Genomic DNA, 18,433 nt, shown 5'->3' with positions numbered 1-18,433 from the left:
TTAAAGCATTTTTCAAAACACCAATCTCATGGTGTCCCCTCGCCCTACCCCAACCCCAAATCCTATAGTGTCTTCCTTAAGATTCTTTCAGATAGAGGTCTTAATGATGTCCTCCAAGTAGTTTTTACCCCTGCACTCATAGGCAGGCTCACCTGCTGTGAAGCCTCCTTCAGTCTTTATGCTATGACAGCTCTGTCTACCCCTCCTGCCTCCTAAATCAGATCAGAGCTAAAGTTTACCTGACTCTACTCAGCTGCTGGGCCATGCTTCCTTCAGCCTTGTTCTCCTTTAGTTGGGTAGCGGCCAGGTCTGAAGCTCCTTCACTTTTCTCCCTCAATAGATCAGACAGATGCTTTTGTGCCTCTGTCACACACAGTGTAGCAAGGGTGTGAATATGTTTATACAGGTCTCTTATCAGAGAGCCTGTCTCTACTTTGTCATGCCAGTATTTTGTCCTTCACTTGAGCTGAGCTATGGTAAAGACTTGGGAGGTCAGAAGAAGTGAAATGTTAATTAAGCAAAAAACACTAGGATCAGGAAGCAAGAGTGTGTGGTGGGAGGGGCAGGAGACAGGGGCATGGATGTTAAAAACATTGCATTTAACCTTTATTCTCTCATGGTTAAAACCAACAAGACCCTATAGTTGCAATTCTTCATTGTTCAGCCAGTTTGTATGCAATAACTTTATTGAGGTCAAATAGATATCACAATACAGATTTATCCAACAGAATTTAAGAAACTAGTTACAGATAGTATTTAAGACACAGGCTATTTTGTGTTAAACTGCTTCCAACATCACAGATCACACAAACAATTTGTACATCAGTTACAAATTTATCTAGAAGCACAGATGCTTAGCTTGCCCTTCCTGTTAGGCCTTTTTATTTCCATTGAGCTAAAATGAAGAAATGAAGATTGGTATTTTCTTGATATTGAATATGTTCTGGAGAGTCTTTCATGAGAACCCTCTTTGGAATAGAGTGACATAGGGAAGCCATTCTTAATTTATGTATATGCAAATCTAAATTAGTAATTCTGTTAAGCTATAACTTGAGATTTCTAACAATTAGATTGAGCAGCATATTAGCTTCAAAAATAAACAAAATTAAATGTTTGACTGGTCACATAGAATGGCATAGCATGTTTCTTAATACTATTTAAACTATGGTATCTAAATTTACCTCTCTGAATGCAAAGAAAGTGCCACTCTACAAGCACAGGGTCATTCGGCATTACTCATGGGTAATGGCTCACAAGATAAGGGCCACAAAACACCATAGAAAGTTACAAGAATGTAAGTATTTACTTAAGTAAATCAGATACGTACTAGGCAGTCACCATACAGAACACTGACTATATACAAATAGGGAAACCTCCCAGACCTTATCTCTAATGCATTCAGAACTTGGGTAAAGTCAGAGAGACAGACTTGCAAAGTCTACAAAGATATGCATACATGTCTTTAAGTACTCACTTAACAAACTGGTGATGCAAACTGAAAAGTCCCCAGAAATACAGTCAAACGTTTATTATGTGAGAAAATGCTTATTCATGCATTAATCATACAAACATTGTTTTGTCAAGTGAAAACAGTAGAGAATAATTACCTAAAACAGAGAGTTACAATCCTAACAGGCCTAAACTAAAAACTAGTAACACATGCATGATGTGATTCATCAAATAAGTCTTCTAGAAATCAGTAAAATATCTGTTGCATCAAAACGCATACGAAAACTCAGTATTATTTAAGGTACTTTACACACATTACACACTAGAGACTTTAAGCTACAAAATGCTTCTACTATTTTACCACACATACAAAACAACCATAAAAGTGTCTGTGTATATAACAAGGTAGTTTCTAATTACCCATCTGTGATGAATAATGTATCTCCTTATGACATCTCATCTCTAAGTACCATTTATCACAACCCAGGCCTCTCTGTCTTAATGAGGACTACAGATCTCTGATTTATATTCAACATTCTCTGCATTAATAATTGATTGAAACTCTTAAAAATTCTTCTGCTACTGAAATGGAAGGTGGTGAGGCTATCTCCAGAAGAATTTGGGTGATTCTCGGTTATATCTGATTGTTAAAGGAAGTGGGACCACTAGGCTGTTGGCCAAACTCATCAGAAGTTGGCCCCAGACTCGCCTGCTGGCTGTATCCACCACTTGACCCATAACTGTCTTGGTTGTAGCCACCACCTTGATTGTAGCTGCTGGAGTGTTTCTCCATGGGGTCTGAAAGGTATCTCTGTCCAGAGGAATGCCAGCCGGTCTCCTTGAAAACAAACCAAATGTTTCCAGCCCAGAGGATAAAGTTCAAAAACCCGAAGACCTGAAGGAGAATTGAAGCAAGTGGTTAAAGGACTGGACAAGGGACTCTAGACGAGCCTATTCACAGCGATTCTTCACCGTGCCATGGGTGAGCCTTCACTTCAATTCTGAAGAATATTTAAATTTTTCCCTTGGAACTACTGTTTGATTTAGGATTCCCAGTCATTTTTTATATGCCAGACACCACACGAAGGGTTTTTATACATTGATTCACTTAGTCTAAGAGACCAGTGTTATTATATGCTATATGTCTGTATTAAACTGTAGAAACAAAATTCAGCAAGAAAAATAATCTGCTTCAAGATCACATGTGTTAGTAAGCACTAGATCTGTGATTCCACTCTGCTCTGTCTGCTTCAGAGACCAAGTCCTCACCAAGGCCATCCCTATCTTTACAAATTAGCCATTCTTAATTTGTATAAGTTAACAGTCAAGTCATGTATAATTGAGTATTTTCAATTTAATAATGGTGCATTAACTGATAAGGTCCTCATCTATTTGGGGCTAGAGGTGCTACTTGTCCAAAAGAGTTGGTTCACAACAAAAGCACTGACTACGCAATGATCCAGGTGATAGATGAACGTATGCATGCCTGCACATATAGTAACAGAGTCCCTAAGTGGCTGTGCTTCTGCTTCTTACCTTCAGAAGTAAATGCTAAGAGCATGTTATGAATGGAGTGCAGGATATAAGTGAAGAGTGAAAAGCTTTTTAAAAAATAGGTGTGAGTCTTTCCTATGCAAATTTGTCTTTTTTTCATGAACCTTGTGGGTAAATCACAGAACCATTATTGCTTCCTCAGGGTCAACTGTTTGGTGGAGGCCGAACTGTTTATGATTGCAATGGGCTTAGGTAGGAATTGCATAATATATCAGTTATTCATTAGTCATTGATTGACTAGATAAATGATACTCTATTCTAACAATCCTATGGGGAAAAGGTAACAACAGCATGATACAAACTGGTGACATTGGAGTACATTTAGTTATCACTCCAGCATGACATTGTCTAGTTAAAATGGCTTCTTGGTTAGTTTGGTGTGGTGGTGTGTGTGTGTGTGTGTGTGTGTGTGTGTGTGTGTGTGTAATGTTGGCATCCTGAACACAAAAGGACTTAAGGCCCTAGATTAAGGATATTACTAAAGTATTCCAATGTTTTAACAGCAGGTATATCACAGCACCACCTTACTGCAAGCTAATGACAGGGTAATGAAGGTAGTATTTCTGTCTTGGGGAATAGTTGAGAGTATTCAAGTGTATGTGTATAATGTTGGACACATTATTAAACACTAAATAGCAAGTCAGACTTTGAATCATTTTCTATAGTCATCCATGAATTGTGTTTAGTTGACTACTATCACCATGGCATAAATGGAAGGAGTCTTTGGCTGTGAGGACATATTCTTGAGAAATGAACACAGAACAGACTCACAGTTGATCTCATTAAAGACTGATTCTCAAGACCCCGTTTCCTCTTTACCTTCCTCCCCTTTCCCCACACCACACTGCAAATTCTTGTTTTCTTTAACATTAATGTAGAGCCTTAGGTCGCTTGCCAGGGATGATATGAAACATAAACAAATCATTTGTAATAGTTGTGTAATCAGCAAATTAGGTAATCCCCAACAAATCTTTTACACAGGACATTTATATCATGTGTACAGTCACTAGGATGTTTTCCATTTAAAAAGATATCTTGGTTTAATTTTATGTTTGCAAGTCTATGCCAATACATTGTTCAAAAACTATAACATGATCTCTTCTGATATGAAGGGATGGCTCTGTCTAGAAATATGCTTCTATCTATTTGCCTGTCTTGGATGTTTTCCATGCCTTTGATACTATTCAGTTTTTTTAAAAGGGCCCAACTTAAAATTAAGAACACAGAACATCCCTCTGAGGATGTGCAAGGAACGCTGTTTTCCTGTCACAATCATTATGGAAGTACTGAAAATTTTCATTGGCTGGTACATTTAAGGACACATGAGTCTTTGAATCCAGTTATTTGTTCCACTTGAAATTGGGAGAGATTTTATTTAAGCTTGGATATGAGGACATCAGATAGATCATATGAGCCTGTATATAGCACGAGAAAGAACTGAGAAGTAAAATGTGGTTATCCATAAAGATGATGATCAAGTTACCTGGAGTAAAGCTGGAAAAGCAAAAGTAGAAATTATGGACAGAGTTTAGTTATATTTAGTGATAATTGGATTAAAAACTGAGATATCGCAGTCTCTTCTCTCTACTGTATTTTTAACACTATAGAAGAAATAAATTCCAAGTTCTAGAAGCTTTCAGGTAATCCTTATTCTGCCCCTCCACGGAGTGGGCTGCATACTAAGTGTTTTTCCCATGGATTTTTATTCTGTCAACAGGTTTGGAATCTGCTATATAATTGTCTACAGTTTTCAGATGGCAACACAGAGGTTTTAGAGAGCTGATTTGCTGTTCATAAAGGCAGGCAACTGTTTCATTGTGGAGCCAGGACCTATCTTTAAATATCATGCTAGCAAATACCCTTAGCTTTTTTGAGTAGTAACTGCATTAGGAGACTTCAGATCCCATTCTACAATTACAGTATTTAAACTCAGAAACTGTTTCCAGGATCCGTAACAATATCCCCCCTGCACCTGTAATGTCTAAATACCTCAGTTACATTTAAGGGCTACCACAAAGTGACAAATGTCAAAAAATAATAATTCTGTTACCAAGTAGAAAATATTTATTATTTCTTGACCTTTTTTCCTTGTAGAGAGCACAGATCATTGTGGGTGCATGAATCCTTCTTCAGAACTTGCACTTGATCAGTAGGATGAGTTCTGTGAGCTACACTTTGACTAAACAATGCCCAATGCCCTTATCTACAATTGATGAGACTAAGGTGGACACTTGAACCCAGAGGGGCTGATGGGAAGTTCTCAACTAGACTTTTGTAGCTAGACCCAAGTGAGTTAAGGTCAATCTAAGCAGTTTTCTTTCTAAAAATATTTATTATTTCTATCTCTTTATGTCTATTTATGTCTCTCTCTGTCTCTATGCCATCTGTTTCTCTCTGTCTCTGTCTGTCTGTCTGTCTCTCTCTCTGTCTGTCTGTCTGTCTGTCTCTCTCTCTCTCTGTTTGTATGTGTGTGTGTGTGTGTGTATGTGTGTGTTATGCATGTAGAAGTCAGAGGAATTTTGTGGAGTCTGTTCTCCCCTTTCTCTTTGTGAGTCCTGGGGATCAGCTTGGTCAAGCTTGGGCTGTGAGCACCTGTACCCAGTGAGCCATCTCATTGGCCAAAGCTATTTCTCTTAAAAGAAATATACACTCAGAAACTGCGGATACTTACCTTCTCCCATATGCACAAGAAAAACCTTAAAACCCTATTTGGGAAAGGAGAATAACAACAGACATTGCCTGTCAACAGATGCACACAAAGGGAAACAGACAGGGCTAAGAGGTAGAGAGTGAAAAGCCCAGTTTCTTGACTATCTTCCAGCTCACAACCCTGGATTCTACTCTAGGGTGACACTTCTAGTTATTCTCATTAGTTTTTGGGTTTACTTGAGCTAGCTCAGTGTGACTTGAGGGCAAACACATTTGTAATTGAAAAACCTCTGCTGATTGATGAATATCTATTGCCCCATGATTGTAATACACAATTCATTTTCCTTGTGGTATGAAGATTTGGTCCAATAGCTTGAGGTAAAAGTTCCTACTACCTGGCAACTAAAAAAGACAGTATTTTGGTTGTCTGCCACCAGGAGTTGAGGGTCTGCTCCAGACTCTTCCATTCTCAGCTCATCAGGCCTTAGCAGGCTCATGAGATCTTTCCAAAACTTATCATTTTCATCCTGAAATTGGAGCCAGTTTCTGTTTGCAATCTGAACATTGCAATGAGTATACATTAGTCCTACACACAGGTCCAAAGAACACTTTAAGTTTTACTTTAGTCAGTGTGAGTGAGCTGTTCTTCTAGAACTGCTAGAGCCTTGGAGATCAAGGGCACAGTGAGAACTTGAAAGGCTTCACCGTTCACTTGCTCATATGGTTGTTAGGTTTAGTGGAACATATTATTATTCATCAGTAAGTCTTTCCTTCTAGTCCAAGGTTTATTAGAACATGAGTGGAAATGACAAGGCCATGTAGGATGTCCTAACTTCCTAGGGGATGGATTATCAAGCTAACTGTTGATAAGCAGCACATCAGCACATTGACTTGATTGTCCAATGTCAAGCACCTTTATATTTGTTTTCTTGGATTTTGAGATCAGAGTCAAAATCATTTCTTCAACACTCCTTACAACCAATGTACAGAAACATTGCTATATATCTTAGTGCATATTTCTATGCTGCCACTCACAAGTGCAATGTGTAAGAATGTTCATGAGATCCAGGGCATAGTTAATTTTCACAATTCCTATCTCACAAAGACAAGATTTATGAAAAAAACCAGGGGCAGTGGAGCAACCCTTGCCCTGACTGAATTTCAGAAAGCCGTAGGGAAACTGCTTAAGTTTGCAGCCAACATAATTATTCTTAACTTTTGCTGCAGAGTATTCCTTTAGTGAACATGGCTGAGCCTCCCACTCCTAAGTAAATGCTTCTCTTGGCAAACATTGCAATGTTGGCCTGTCTATCAGATGCAGCTTCCTTCTGTGAGCTAACACAATTGCTTACATTTATAAATTAGGAATACAATTTAACCTCTCTCCAACTGTTAGTATTCCTCCTTTCCTGTAAGGCCCTTACTCTTGATGACAATATTTGATTGTCCAACTACTTTAGTGCATCTTTTGTAAGGCTATCAAGCAGCTAAACTGGAGCAGAGAGAAGCTACACAATTATTCTAAGTACCTTTATAAGCTAAACATTTCCTCTGGTACCCTACTAAGCCTGCATATTTTTCTCCAACCAGTTTGGTAATTCTATGTGTAGCTTTAATAAAAATGTTTTTTTTTTTTTCTAGGAAATATCCAAGTTAACAAAATACTCTTTTTAGCTTCTGGCAGCCTTCAGCCTCAACATTTAGGTTTTATATAAGCTCTGGGTTAGAATTTTCACTTAACTGTCATCTGAGCTACAGCTGCTAATACCTGCTGGGTTTGTATTAAAAACTCTGTAATCAGCAGCATTACAGTGTGTGGGTTTTGACAATGAAAACCTCAAATCTGGAAGGCTAAAATAATCATCTTACACCCTCAGTAAGATTTCCCTTTTTTGCTTGGCCTACTTTTGGAGGCAGAAATGTCCATAGTGGCCAGCTTCAGGGTGCTTCTCTTTTTCACTGATCATCAAATAAAGACTCAGGAAGTGGTGTTTAGATGAACAAATACTTACCACAGATGTGTTTAAGCTGGACATGACGGGGCTGTGGACAGCCACGCACTTGTTGGAAGGCTGCTTGCAAGCTGACATCAGTAACAGGACTTCTTTGGGATCCGTTGCCACTTTGACATCAGACAGTCCTTTTGCCCAAGCAGAGGAACCCACCAGCCACAAGAATGAAAAAACTACAGTGACGATAAAGTCCTGCACAGAGAGACACAGGGAAGAGGCAGATATGAGTTCCAGAAACAAATCTACTAATTTAGGCAGTTTTTTTGAAAAATTCTAAGATCTCATAGCATTAGGATCTAGATCTTCTGTCAAAAAGTAATAAAGTTTTGTGATACTATATTTATACTTACATGAGATAAAGGATTATATGTTTATTTAGTTTTGTTTTTTTGAGACAAGATTGCTCTTTGTAGTCCTGGCTGTCTTAAGGTTCTCTTATACAGAGAAGGCTGCCTTTGAACTCACAGAGATCCTCCTACCTCTGCCTGTAGTACTTGGATCAAAGGCTTATGCTACCACACCCAGCTGTGTTGTTTACTGAAAACTTGCTCTGTCTCAGGAATGACTCAAGGACTTTATAATCCTTATCCTCTTGTTCCCCAAAGGATCCCTATTTGTATATGGTAGAATAATTCTGAGAATAGTTTAAGCATGTCTGAGACTTAACATGTGTAATGACCCCAAGTTCTTTATCCTGTGGTATAATGGTTTCAAACAGCTGGAGACATTTGCCCATTGTCCAAGACTGTCTACTTCATGCCTGGAGCTGAATTAAGTAGAGGACAATACTAGCTATTATAGGTTTTTGATTTCTATAGGCTTAAAATTATGTTTACAATCTCGTGTTATGCTTTTTTTTTTTTTTTTTTTTTTATTAGACAGACTCTCTTTCTCTTTGTAGTCCTGGTTAGCCTGTATTGTAGAAATTTTTAATCCTGACCCATGGTTTCTCCCCTGCCTTGATCATTCAGTTCCTGGATAAAACACACATATAACCTTTATATTTACAATAAATCTTAGTCAGCTTTAGAGCTGGGCAGATAGCTATCCTCTATGCTATTAGAATCTACTTTCCTATTGATAACCCTGGATTACTATTTACTATGTTTAATCTGGACTCCTCTTAACTCCAATTGGCCAGCCCTCAGGGCCATGTTTTAATGGCTCAACTAACCCATGGTGGCTTTTCTTTTCTCCTTCATCTTTTTTCTCCCCTCGTGGTTCTCCTCCAACCCCTAAGTGCAGGAATCCTAAACCCCACCTATGTCTTATCTACTCAGCTATTGGCTGTCAGCATTTTTATTCACCAATCAAAAATAACTTGGGGGCAAGGTCATACAATGTCACTTTGGTCTACATGGAGATTTTCTTGTCTCTGGAACAACTAGGTTTTGAGGGCCCCATATGAGCATTAGAATACAAGCAGCATCATGCCAACCTACTACATTTCCCCCTTTTTGTCCAAGTAAAAAGGCTTTTTTTTCTTATACTAACTAACAATACAAAGTAGGGACTATTTTAAACAATTATAAAAATTATTAAGTATGAATTACATTTAAAAGTTCAGTATTTTGTAATTTAGACATAGTACTTTATCATCTATCCTATCTTAATGAGATTACAGTTTTGTACTTAAATCATCTTTTATTTTAACTTGTATTACCACCCTAAACCATCTTTTAAAATCTAGAACATCTTAAATCCTAAACAACTTAAATTTAATTGTGAGACTATAATTTTCTAGTCTTCAATCTTGTCAGAGATTTGAGAAGAAAAAATTATTAGAGTTTGCAGTAAGTGCAGGAACACAGTTTCCAAAATTTTAACAATTGTCAGAGACAGCTGACTACCTGGCCAGTCCCTAACATCTTGTATAAACTTGGAGCATCTATCTTTAGCCTTCTGAACCAGAAAATATGACATACCTTAAGTAAAGTAGGTATTATGATGGACTATCTTACCCTGTATTGGCAGAACTAAGGAGTTAATTATCCTGTATCCATTTGTCCTTTTTGGACAGCATTTTGTCTGCAGATGAAGTTAGGGCGTTTTTCGACTAGTAAGTAGCTTGCTATAATTGAAGCAACTCCACATGAAGGTATTGGTGCCCAAAATCTTCTTTGAAGTGGAATGGGGGTACTGTCAGGAGCAGATGTGTCTCATAGTCGAAAGATCTTTTAATAATGAAATAATCTTAAATGTCATATTCTGTGGATCTCTGATGCTTTTGATTACCATCTTTCTATTTGTAGCATATCTGAACAAGCAAAGATTGCATGTCTCCAGCTACCTATGATCTGTACTACACAGGGTGTATATTTTTGTGATAATCCAGACTAGTATCTAATACAACAATGAGTTTGATTGACTGTCAACTTGTATTACTTGATTATCCTAAACAGTTTGTAAATAGCACCTAAAAAAGAACTGAACTAAACCTTGTTGCATAGGCACAATGCCTATTTAAGAGTAACAACAGAAAAAGTTGCTTTTATATAAAAAAGTGTTCTAAGCAGCATATACCATACATTTTCTTCATTGAGGCAGGATGCATTTTGCCTATAGGGCCTGCACTCAGGTATACCCATGTGGCTTTTCAACAAGATTCATTACCTGCACTAGGGAAGCTCTCACACTCTAGTGATGTTGTTTAGATCTCATGTGTGTTAGGTGTGACTTTTTGGAGAATGTTCTGGAAGTCTCATAACTAAGACTGGCTAAATTTTTGGAGCAACTACTCTTTTGATATAGTGGCTCTTGTGAGTTATGTAGCTCACTGATTTCCATTTCAATGTAAGCTCATAAATATTTAGGGTCAAAATGTGATCCAGTCACTGGGGTACTCAGGCATGGAGGTACCCCCATTTCTGTTTTCTATACTCACACTCTCTGTAATTTCCTTATCATATCTAATCATTTTCATTTTGAGTTGTATGTACCTTTGTAAGCTGCCTTAAGTTCTTTCTGGAAGGATGCAGAGGTTTAACGTGGAGGCAAGCAAATGCAGCATCTACAGCTGTTTTAGTATTAGCAAGAACAATTCACACCTAGTGAGATTACATATGAACCAAGTAGGTCAAACTCAACTTTTGGTTCATAGCTAATCTGGTATCTTAGTTCATTCTTCATCACTCAGGCAACATGAATTTACTCCTATGTACTTATATATCAATAAGTCCAAAACAAGGGTCACCAAAGTAAAATAAAGGTGTTAGCAGGGCCTTCAGGACTTGTGGTAGATTCTATAGAGAATTCATAATCTTACTTTTTTTTTGTTAAGGCTACCCATCTTCACAGTTCATGTTTTTTTTTCTGTGTTCAAGGGGCAAGGGCCATTCTTCTCAACACTGAATCACATTGACAATGGCCCCTCTGCCAGCTTTCTTACTTTTGGGGCTTCATGGTTACATTGTGCTTACACAAATAATTAAGGTTCTCACTATTTTAAAGCTCTCTCCACAATTTTAGTTTTCTCTGCAGTGTTAATCTCCTCTTGCCACGCTGTGTGATACAGTCCCAAGTTCCAAGTATGAGGATAGGGACATTTTTGTAGGGCCATTATTCCACCTACATAGTTGGAAATGTTTTGAATCTAAAGATTAGTTGGAGAAAACTTGGCATTTTAATGATGTTACATCTTCTAAGGAGTGAATATGATGTTTCTGATTTCATTCATGTATTCAAATGGTATGATTTCAGTAATGTGCAAAAGTCTTAAGGAAACCCTTACAGGAGATAAGAACATGCAGCGCAGTGGCCTTCATGGTAACATATTGTTAGGGCCCATAGTTCTTGTATAGCTCTACATATAGGACACTGCTCTTCATAATTGTACTCATCACAATTAGAGACAGACTTCTTTGAATGACAGTAGGGTTTAGGAAAAACAATATGATTCTGTCCATTTAGCAGGATTAACAGTTATAGGTTCCCTCTTTGGATGTATGATTTGTCTAGCCATAGGTTCTTTATTTGATAATGGTATAGATTTCATATTGTGGATCAGGCTTTAAATCTAACCAGAAACTGTTCAGTCACTCCGATGACGTAAATGCTACAATTGTGCCAGTGGGCACATCTCACCAGACCAGTTATTGTTGTAATTTGCAGGGTTCACAGTGTGATAAAATTGATAGCTACTTTTCTCCTCCAGGACTGTGCATAGCACCATGAAATCTTGTCAGTTGGGGGAAAGCTTCTGTGTCAGTACCCATTTGCTTTCTTCTTGCTCTACGATTCAATATGTACGAAATTCTCAAAGAATTGATGAATACATAAGTGTAGGGTTCCATTTAAACTTTTATTTGGATAATGGAGGAAATTATGTCAAACTAACATTTCCTGAGCACTTATTATGCACTAAGTATTATTCCAGATTCATTTGGATTAACTCAATCCTGATAAAAGCACTTTGAAACACATGTTAATTCTGTTCTCATTTTGTAATTGAGGAAACTGATGTGCCAGGATGTTAAATAAATTGCCTAAAGCCAGAGTTAATTAATAGGAAAGCAGGGATTCTAAGCCTGGCCATCTGTCTCCAGGGGTTGTGTGCTTGAATGCTTGACTACTGTATGGTGCTTCTAACATCTGCTTTAAGAAGTCTTTCCTGGTTAAAGCAAATGCACTGAAAGGTTTTCAAGGTCCAGAGAGAGATGAATCAGGAAGTAAATGTCTAATGACCATTTCCAAGTCTGATGACCTGAGTTATATTCCCCAGAATCCACATGGTGGAAGGAGAGAACTGACTACAATAAGCTGGTCGTCATGGGTACACTATAGTGTACACACACAAACACGAAAATGCACACATACATGTGCACACACATTAAATAAATAAAAGTGCATGGATGTAAACAGGCTACATTGAAATGTTTTTCAAAAGCTAAAACTGAGATTCTGCAGAGGAATTGACTTCCTTACTGAATTCAAGGATCTGTGTCATTGTACTAAATACAGTGCTTTGGGGACCTGACTTGACATTTTATCTTCTGGGAGTACACTGTACAAAGGGGAGCTGCATAATCCTTCTCCTGCATAAGTTAGAAAAGCCCAGCTCTGGAACTGGCCAGATCGAGATTTGAATCCTTAATCTTATACTTTCAAGTTCTTAGGCAATTTGCTAGATTTCTTAAGACCACAATTTATCCTTGTAGGTTGAAATGAGAATTTTCATGGAATAGTTGGAAGATTAAATAAGTTGTTGTAAATAATGTTTATCATTATGCCAGGAAATGAAAACTTTGAAAATGTTCCATTAAAATCTACAATGACAACTCTGCCAATACAAACAGCATGTGGCTATGAGCAGGAGCTGTTTTGTGGCTATGATCAGGAGCTGTCATGGGTATGCATCTATCTTGGGTGATTTATCTTTATGCAAGTGGGAAAATATAGATTAACAACAAGGTACTACTGTAACAATTCCCCAAACTCAAAAAGTAGTGCTGTGCCTGATGATGGGAAGAACAATGCTCGACCATTTAAAATAATTGCTGTACGTAATTTATGAATGTGTGTCTATTCCCAGCATGGCACGTAGAGTATTCTTAGTGCTGAGCATGTATCCCCTGCTCAAAACCTGCCAATGACAACCACCCCCACCTCAACTGAGCATAAATACTAAAGGCCACAGCAAGTCCTAAAGACCTGAGTGGGATGCTCTTCTGCTGTGAATTGCATTCTTTACCCAACCTTTCACCTCTCTATTGAACATACAGGCTTCTTAGCTGTTACTCTTGCCCACCTAGAACATATGCAAGGAATAAATTTCACCTAGGACAGTTTCCTTGCATAGAACCATAGACAGGCTTGCTCCCTTTGACCTTAAAAAACAACAACAACAACAACACAACAAAACTCTGCTTAAATTTCAATGTGGCCAGATGCAACCTTGCTAAGAACGTATGGATAGTACTTCCCCCCCACCCCAAAATTTCCTAGTCACTTTTTTAGTTTTAGTTTCCTCATTCTCATTTTTAAAAAATTCCCCTTTTACAATCTAGTATAGGATTTTTATGATTTTCTTGGTTTAGTTGTTTACCCCAACTAAAGTCTGCTCATCTTACAGTCAGAGTTCTCTGACCAGTGATTGTTTTCTAAAGAATAAAATGATGTCAAAGGAGATGGTAGGATAAGAAGGTAGAGACATGATTCTATTAGAGTCCACATAGGCCAGGCCCTTTTTGCTGGAGGGCCTTTCTCCTCAGCAACCCCTGTTCAGGGTTCCTTCTTTATCTCTCCCAGCTGCATGGTTTACCTGTTACCCTAACATGTCCTCACTTCTGATGCCTCGACTTTTATTTCCTAAGCACTTTTCAAAATTTGAAAATACATTCAATGCCCTGCTGCCATTTTTCCAAATAAGATTTCAACACCAGACTATGAAGTGGTCTCCCTTTGTCCCTCTTAGGTCTTGGACAAGAAAGCAAAACAAAACAAAACAAAACAAAACAAAACAAAACCCCTAAGATTTACTGAGTGGGAGAGTAAATGAATGAACATACGGTATGGGTCCAATTATAAAACTTTTTGTGCACTTGTTTTATGATAATTTAGCATGTAATAGTGTTTAGAGATAAATTATACTTCATTTTAAATAAAATTGTGTACTTAAGAACATACTCTACTAGAAAAAGTTACACATGGCAGTAAGGTCAAGACTACTGACTGGTAGTAGCAGTGGCTTTCCCACATAGAGTGTTCGTGGGCACTTGTACCTTTAACAGTGGTTTGGATTCCATTTAGATTAAATAAATGGCTTTATAACCTAGAGTAACTCTATGAAAGCATACCTAAGCTAAAGCAAGTCTTCCTATAACTGGAAGTGACTGGAAGACAGGTGTCTTAGTTATGGTTCTACTGCTGTGAACAGACACCATGACCAAGGCAACTCTTATAAGAACAATATTTAATTGGGGATGGCTTACAGGTTCAGAGGGTCAGTCCATTATCATCAAGGCAGGAGCATGGCATTATCCAGGCAGACATGATGCAGGAGAAGCTGAGAGTTCTACATCTTCATCTGAAGGCTGCTAGAAGAAGACTGGCTTCCAGGTAGCTAGGATGAGGGTTTTAAAGTCCACGCCTACAGTGGCACATCTACTCCAACAAGGCCACACTTGTTAATAGTGCCACTCCCTAGCTAGACATATTCAAACCAACACAACAGGATACTTGTTCCAGATAAAGAATGTATTAACTTAAAAGTTTTTTTTTTCTTTTTCTGGCTTTGGGCATAAACTAAGTTGGAGGCTACCTGACAGAGAAGGGGACACAGATCAAATATTTGACACAATTTTCCTCTTCTCCTGCTTCCAGTGAGGCTCCCCTGTGGCCAAACCCAGCCTGAAACCAGGAAGTGGGAAGTTCCCAGAAATGATGCAACCAGATCATGCCACAGATACAGGAGGGATTTGTACTGGTGCTTCCTCACATCTCCTGAGTGCTTCCCATGTACCTGATACACAGTGAGGACCCTACTGATACTATTAGCCTTATAACCTGTCTACTTATTTGGTCCAGTTACTGATGAAGAAACTGGAGTAGAGATGTTTAAATCTGGAACAATTAATACCTTGCTTGACTGCAGTAACTTTAGGGAAATGTAGTTTTTGGTATTTGGATAGCTGTTTAAATCAGTCATCTCTAAATTGTAAACAATTTGGTATCACCCAAATAACTTGGATTTCATCGACATACTTCCTATATTAATTTAATTATTTCACTCCAAGAAAATTATGTGTGTATGTACTAAATCAGATTAACCTAGAAAGAACTACACACACCCAGTAAACAATGAGCTATCACAGCTTCTCATAAATAGAATTCTGAAAACAGTAGATTAAAAATGATATACTTTGTATATTTTCTAGAAATAGCTGCTAAAGGCGTTGGAACCAAGGACTTTTGCTAAACCCAATTTACAAATGTTAAGATGGTTATTAATGACATCCATTAGCCTCAGAGAGCTTGCAGTTAAACTGAATGTGGAAGGCTTATCTGTATTGAAAGCCTGTTGCTGTCTGTGCCTGAAGCCATTTTCTGATCAGAAGAATTATGTGCCTCAAGTATGGGTAGTGACTTTCTTCTGGTGGTGTAGACTAACATCCAGTTATTTGCAAATATTATTTTTAGTTTCTCTAACAGAGACTGTACAACAGAAGATGAATTTGCAACATGTATTGTTTCATCATTCTGAGATATCGTTAGTTCTGCTTGTGATATTTATCCCCATTGAAGAGAGGAAATGCCATTTGGAACGGACTTTAACACGTTAAGTTTCTTTTGCTTGGGATCTGAGTGGACTCCAAGAAGTATTCAGAGGCATCACAAAGAAAGTGAAGTCAACATGGTCAAATAATTTATGTGTCTATGGTTTGTTGAATAGTTGGTAAGTGGACTTTGAGGTATTGGTCACATTCTGTACCTGAAGAACTCTGACACATTGGCGGTATATGTGCAGCACATGTGAACTATCTGTTCAGTGAACTAAAACCAAGTTTTCTCAAGATGGCACAGGCTGGCTTAATTTGGATCAGGTGGTTAGATTCCATTTACACTTAGGGGTTGCTTTATTTTCTTCAAAAGTTGCTGTTATCAAAGCAGTTTATCTAGATTTAATATAATAAAATTGTTGGTTTTGGATAACTTGTGGACATAGAGCAAGCAGTGTATTCAGTAAGAGAACATTATTTGAGATACAGGTAAAATGAGCCCCTTTCTTTCTTCAGTGCATATGATTAAGCATAACCAACTGCCCCATTTCTACCTATTAGCAAATACTGTCAATATTTTAGTTGTATGGGCTTTGTTATCTGCATTGCCTGGTGATGGTTTTGAAGTGAAGGAGGACAGAATCTTGAGTTTGGATTTTTAAAGAAGGAAGAGCAAAGCAGGGCTAGACCTTCTGTCAAGCTACCTTTCTTCCATCATTTCACTTGAAATACTGATTCTAATTCATTAGCAGATCTTTCAAGAGCTTTGACAAGGTAAAACTCTTATTCTACATTTTATAGAATCGAGAACTTGATGCAGGGGCTTAAACCTTGTGTTTTAAAGCTCACAACACCTGCCATCTGAATTAGGATTGCATTAGTGAGTGGCCTTGATTAGACTGTGTTTTCTAAGGCCTAAATTACCTACCATAGTGGGAACACAGACATTATAGTAAAAAATATTGAGCTACATAGAAAGGCACTCTGTCTTAGTTTTCCTTCACCTGAGTAATAATAATAATAATAATAATAATAATAATAATAATAAAAGCCTGAGTTTTGGAATTTGACTCTAACACTTAGTTAGCAACTTTTAATAGTCAGAGAAACCTGAACCCAGAATTAGTCACTAGGCAAGTCACTGTACGAGGCCAGAAGACAGTTCTGTCCACTTTTCATTTGATTATTTGATTGATTTCAACATTTATCTTTTATTATGTTCTATAATTCTAAAGTTCTATATCCAGTAGTTACACCAGATTTTATCAAGATAAATTTTTATTTAAGAAATTGGTTTAAACAACAGGAGTCAGTAATTTGTGGTCTAAGCGTTAGTAATGGAGAGTGAAAGGGCCTGAGGTCTGGAGAGGACTATAATGTGCTAGCACAGAATTCCAACCCAGCTGCCTGCCAGAAAACTAGTCCAAGCCACACAAATAAGCTATATTTGAAACTTGAGATATATTGTAGACATGTTCAAAGAAGTGGGAAAGGACTCTTCACACTACCAAAAGAGAAATGCAAACACCAGAGGGAGGGTAAACTATAATCAGGATACATTATTTGGGGAAAATATTTTCACACATTATCATTTCATAACCAATTTAAAAAGTATTAATGATTTTTTTTTTCATTTTGGGAAATTATATTTTACTTTTGGGTACTAAGCTTTAAAGAAGATTTAGTGTGTGTGTGTGTGTGTGTGTGTGTGTGTGTGTGTGTACACATGCCACAGCACACTATGTTGCTTAAAGGATAACTTGTGGGAGGTTGATTCTCTCCTTCAATCATATGGGTCTCAAGAATTGAACTCAGGTAGTCAAGCTTTGTAGTTGGTCCTGTTACCCACTGAGCCACCCTCACTGAGACAATTGGACTAAGTTGTTGAAAACTGTCCACACTGGAGTGGACATCTACTACTCACAGTATACCTTAATTCATATTAAATATCGTTCTAGTACTCAGCCACACATTGCTAGTGCTAGCCTGTTGGTGAACTCTGCTCAGATCCACAGTTAACAGATAAAGTCAGTTTGGGTCCACAGTGAAGAGTAATGCCTTCTCTTGAGTCCCTGAATACTCTGACAAAAGTGTAGACTGGGCTCTGTACTGGCAGTTTAAGCAATGAGATGGGATCTATGCAAGTGATGCCCAGAGAATCTGCATTTAGCCTGGGCTAGGAACAGTTGAGTTGACATTATTTAGAGGATGAGCATCATTGAAATGGAAAGAATGACTGCATGCCTTGTTTACTGGACAAAAGAGTATGTTGAAGTAGGGAGAAAGATGGGGGAGGGGCAGGATCAGAAGGTAGAGGAAGGAAGGAGGAGGAGGTGGAGAGAAGGGGAAAGAAGGATGGGAAAGAGAAAGCAAAAGGAAGCAGATTGAGGGTAGGAGGGCATGGGATGGAAGGAAATAGAGGGGAAGAAATAGAAGGTAGAGAAAGAGGAAGAAGCAGAGAGGGAGAAGAGAAAATAAAGGGAAAAAAGGAATCAGTGTCACAGTGTCTAGGAGAAGTGGGAGGGAGGAAAAAAGGGAGGGAGGAAGGAGGTG

General features: G+C 38.0%; 1 protein-coding gene across 2 annotated transcripts in view; it reads right to left on the bottom strand.

Moving 5' to 3' along the window:
* Window positions 1-668: 668 nt before the first annotated feature.
* The window catches only part of Synpr (synaptoporin), a 297,805-nt gene continuing 280,040 nt past the window's right edge, over window positions 669-18,433 (bottom strand). For both annotated transcript variants that reach the window (XM_034498818.2, XM_034498819.2), the window contains 2 exons: window positions 7,665-7,856; window positions 669-2,344 (listed from right to left, as the gene is read on the bottom strand). In XM_034498818.2, the coding sequence (XP_034354709.1) occupies window positions 2,084-2,344; window positions 7,665-7,856 (453 nt within the window). In that variant the 3' untranslated portion in view covers window positions 669-2,083. The remainder of the gene's footprint in view (window positions 2,345-7,664; window positions 7,857-18,433) is intronic.

Source organism: Arvicanthis niloticus, chromosome 3 (assembly GCF_011762505.2).
Source record: "Arvicanthis niloticus isolate mArvNil1 chromosome 3, mArvNil1.pat.X, whole genome shotgun sequence".
In the NCBI taxonomy this organism is placed as follows: Eukaryota; Metazoa; Chordata; class Mammalia; order Rodentia; family Muridae; genus Arvicanthis; species Arvicanthis niloticus.
The sequence above is the reverse complement of the archived record's forward strand: the minus strand, read 5'-3'. Positions and strand labels throughout refer to the sequence as shown.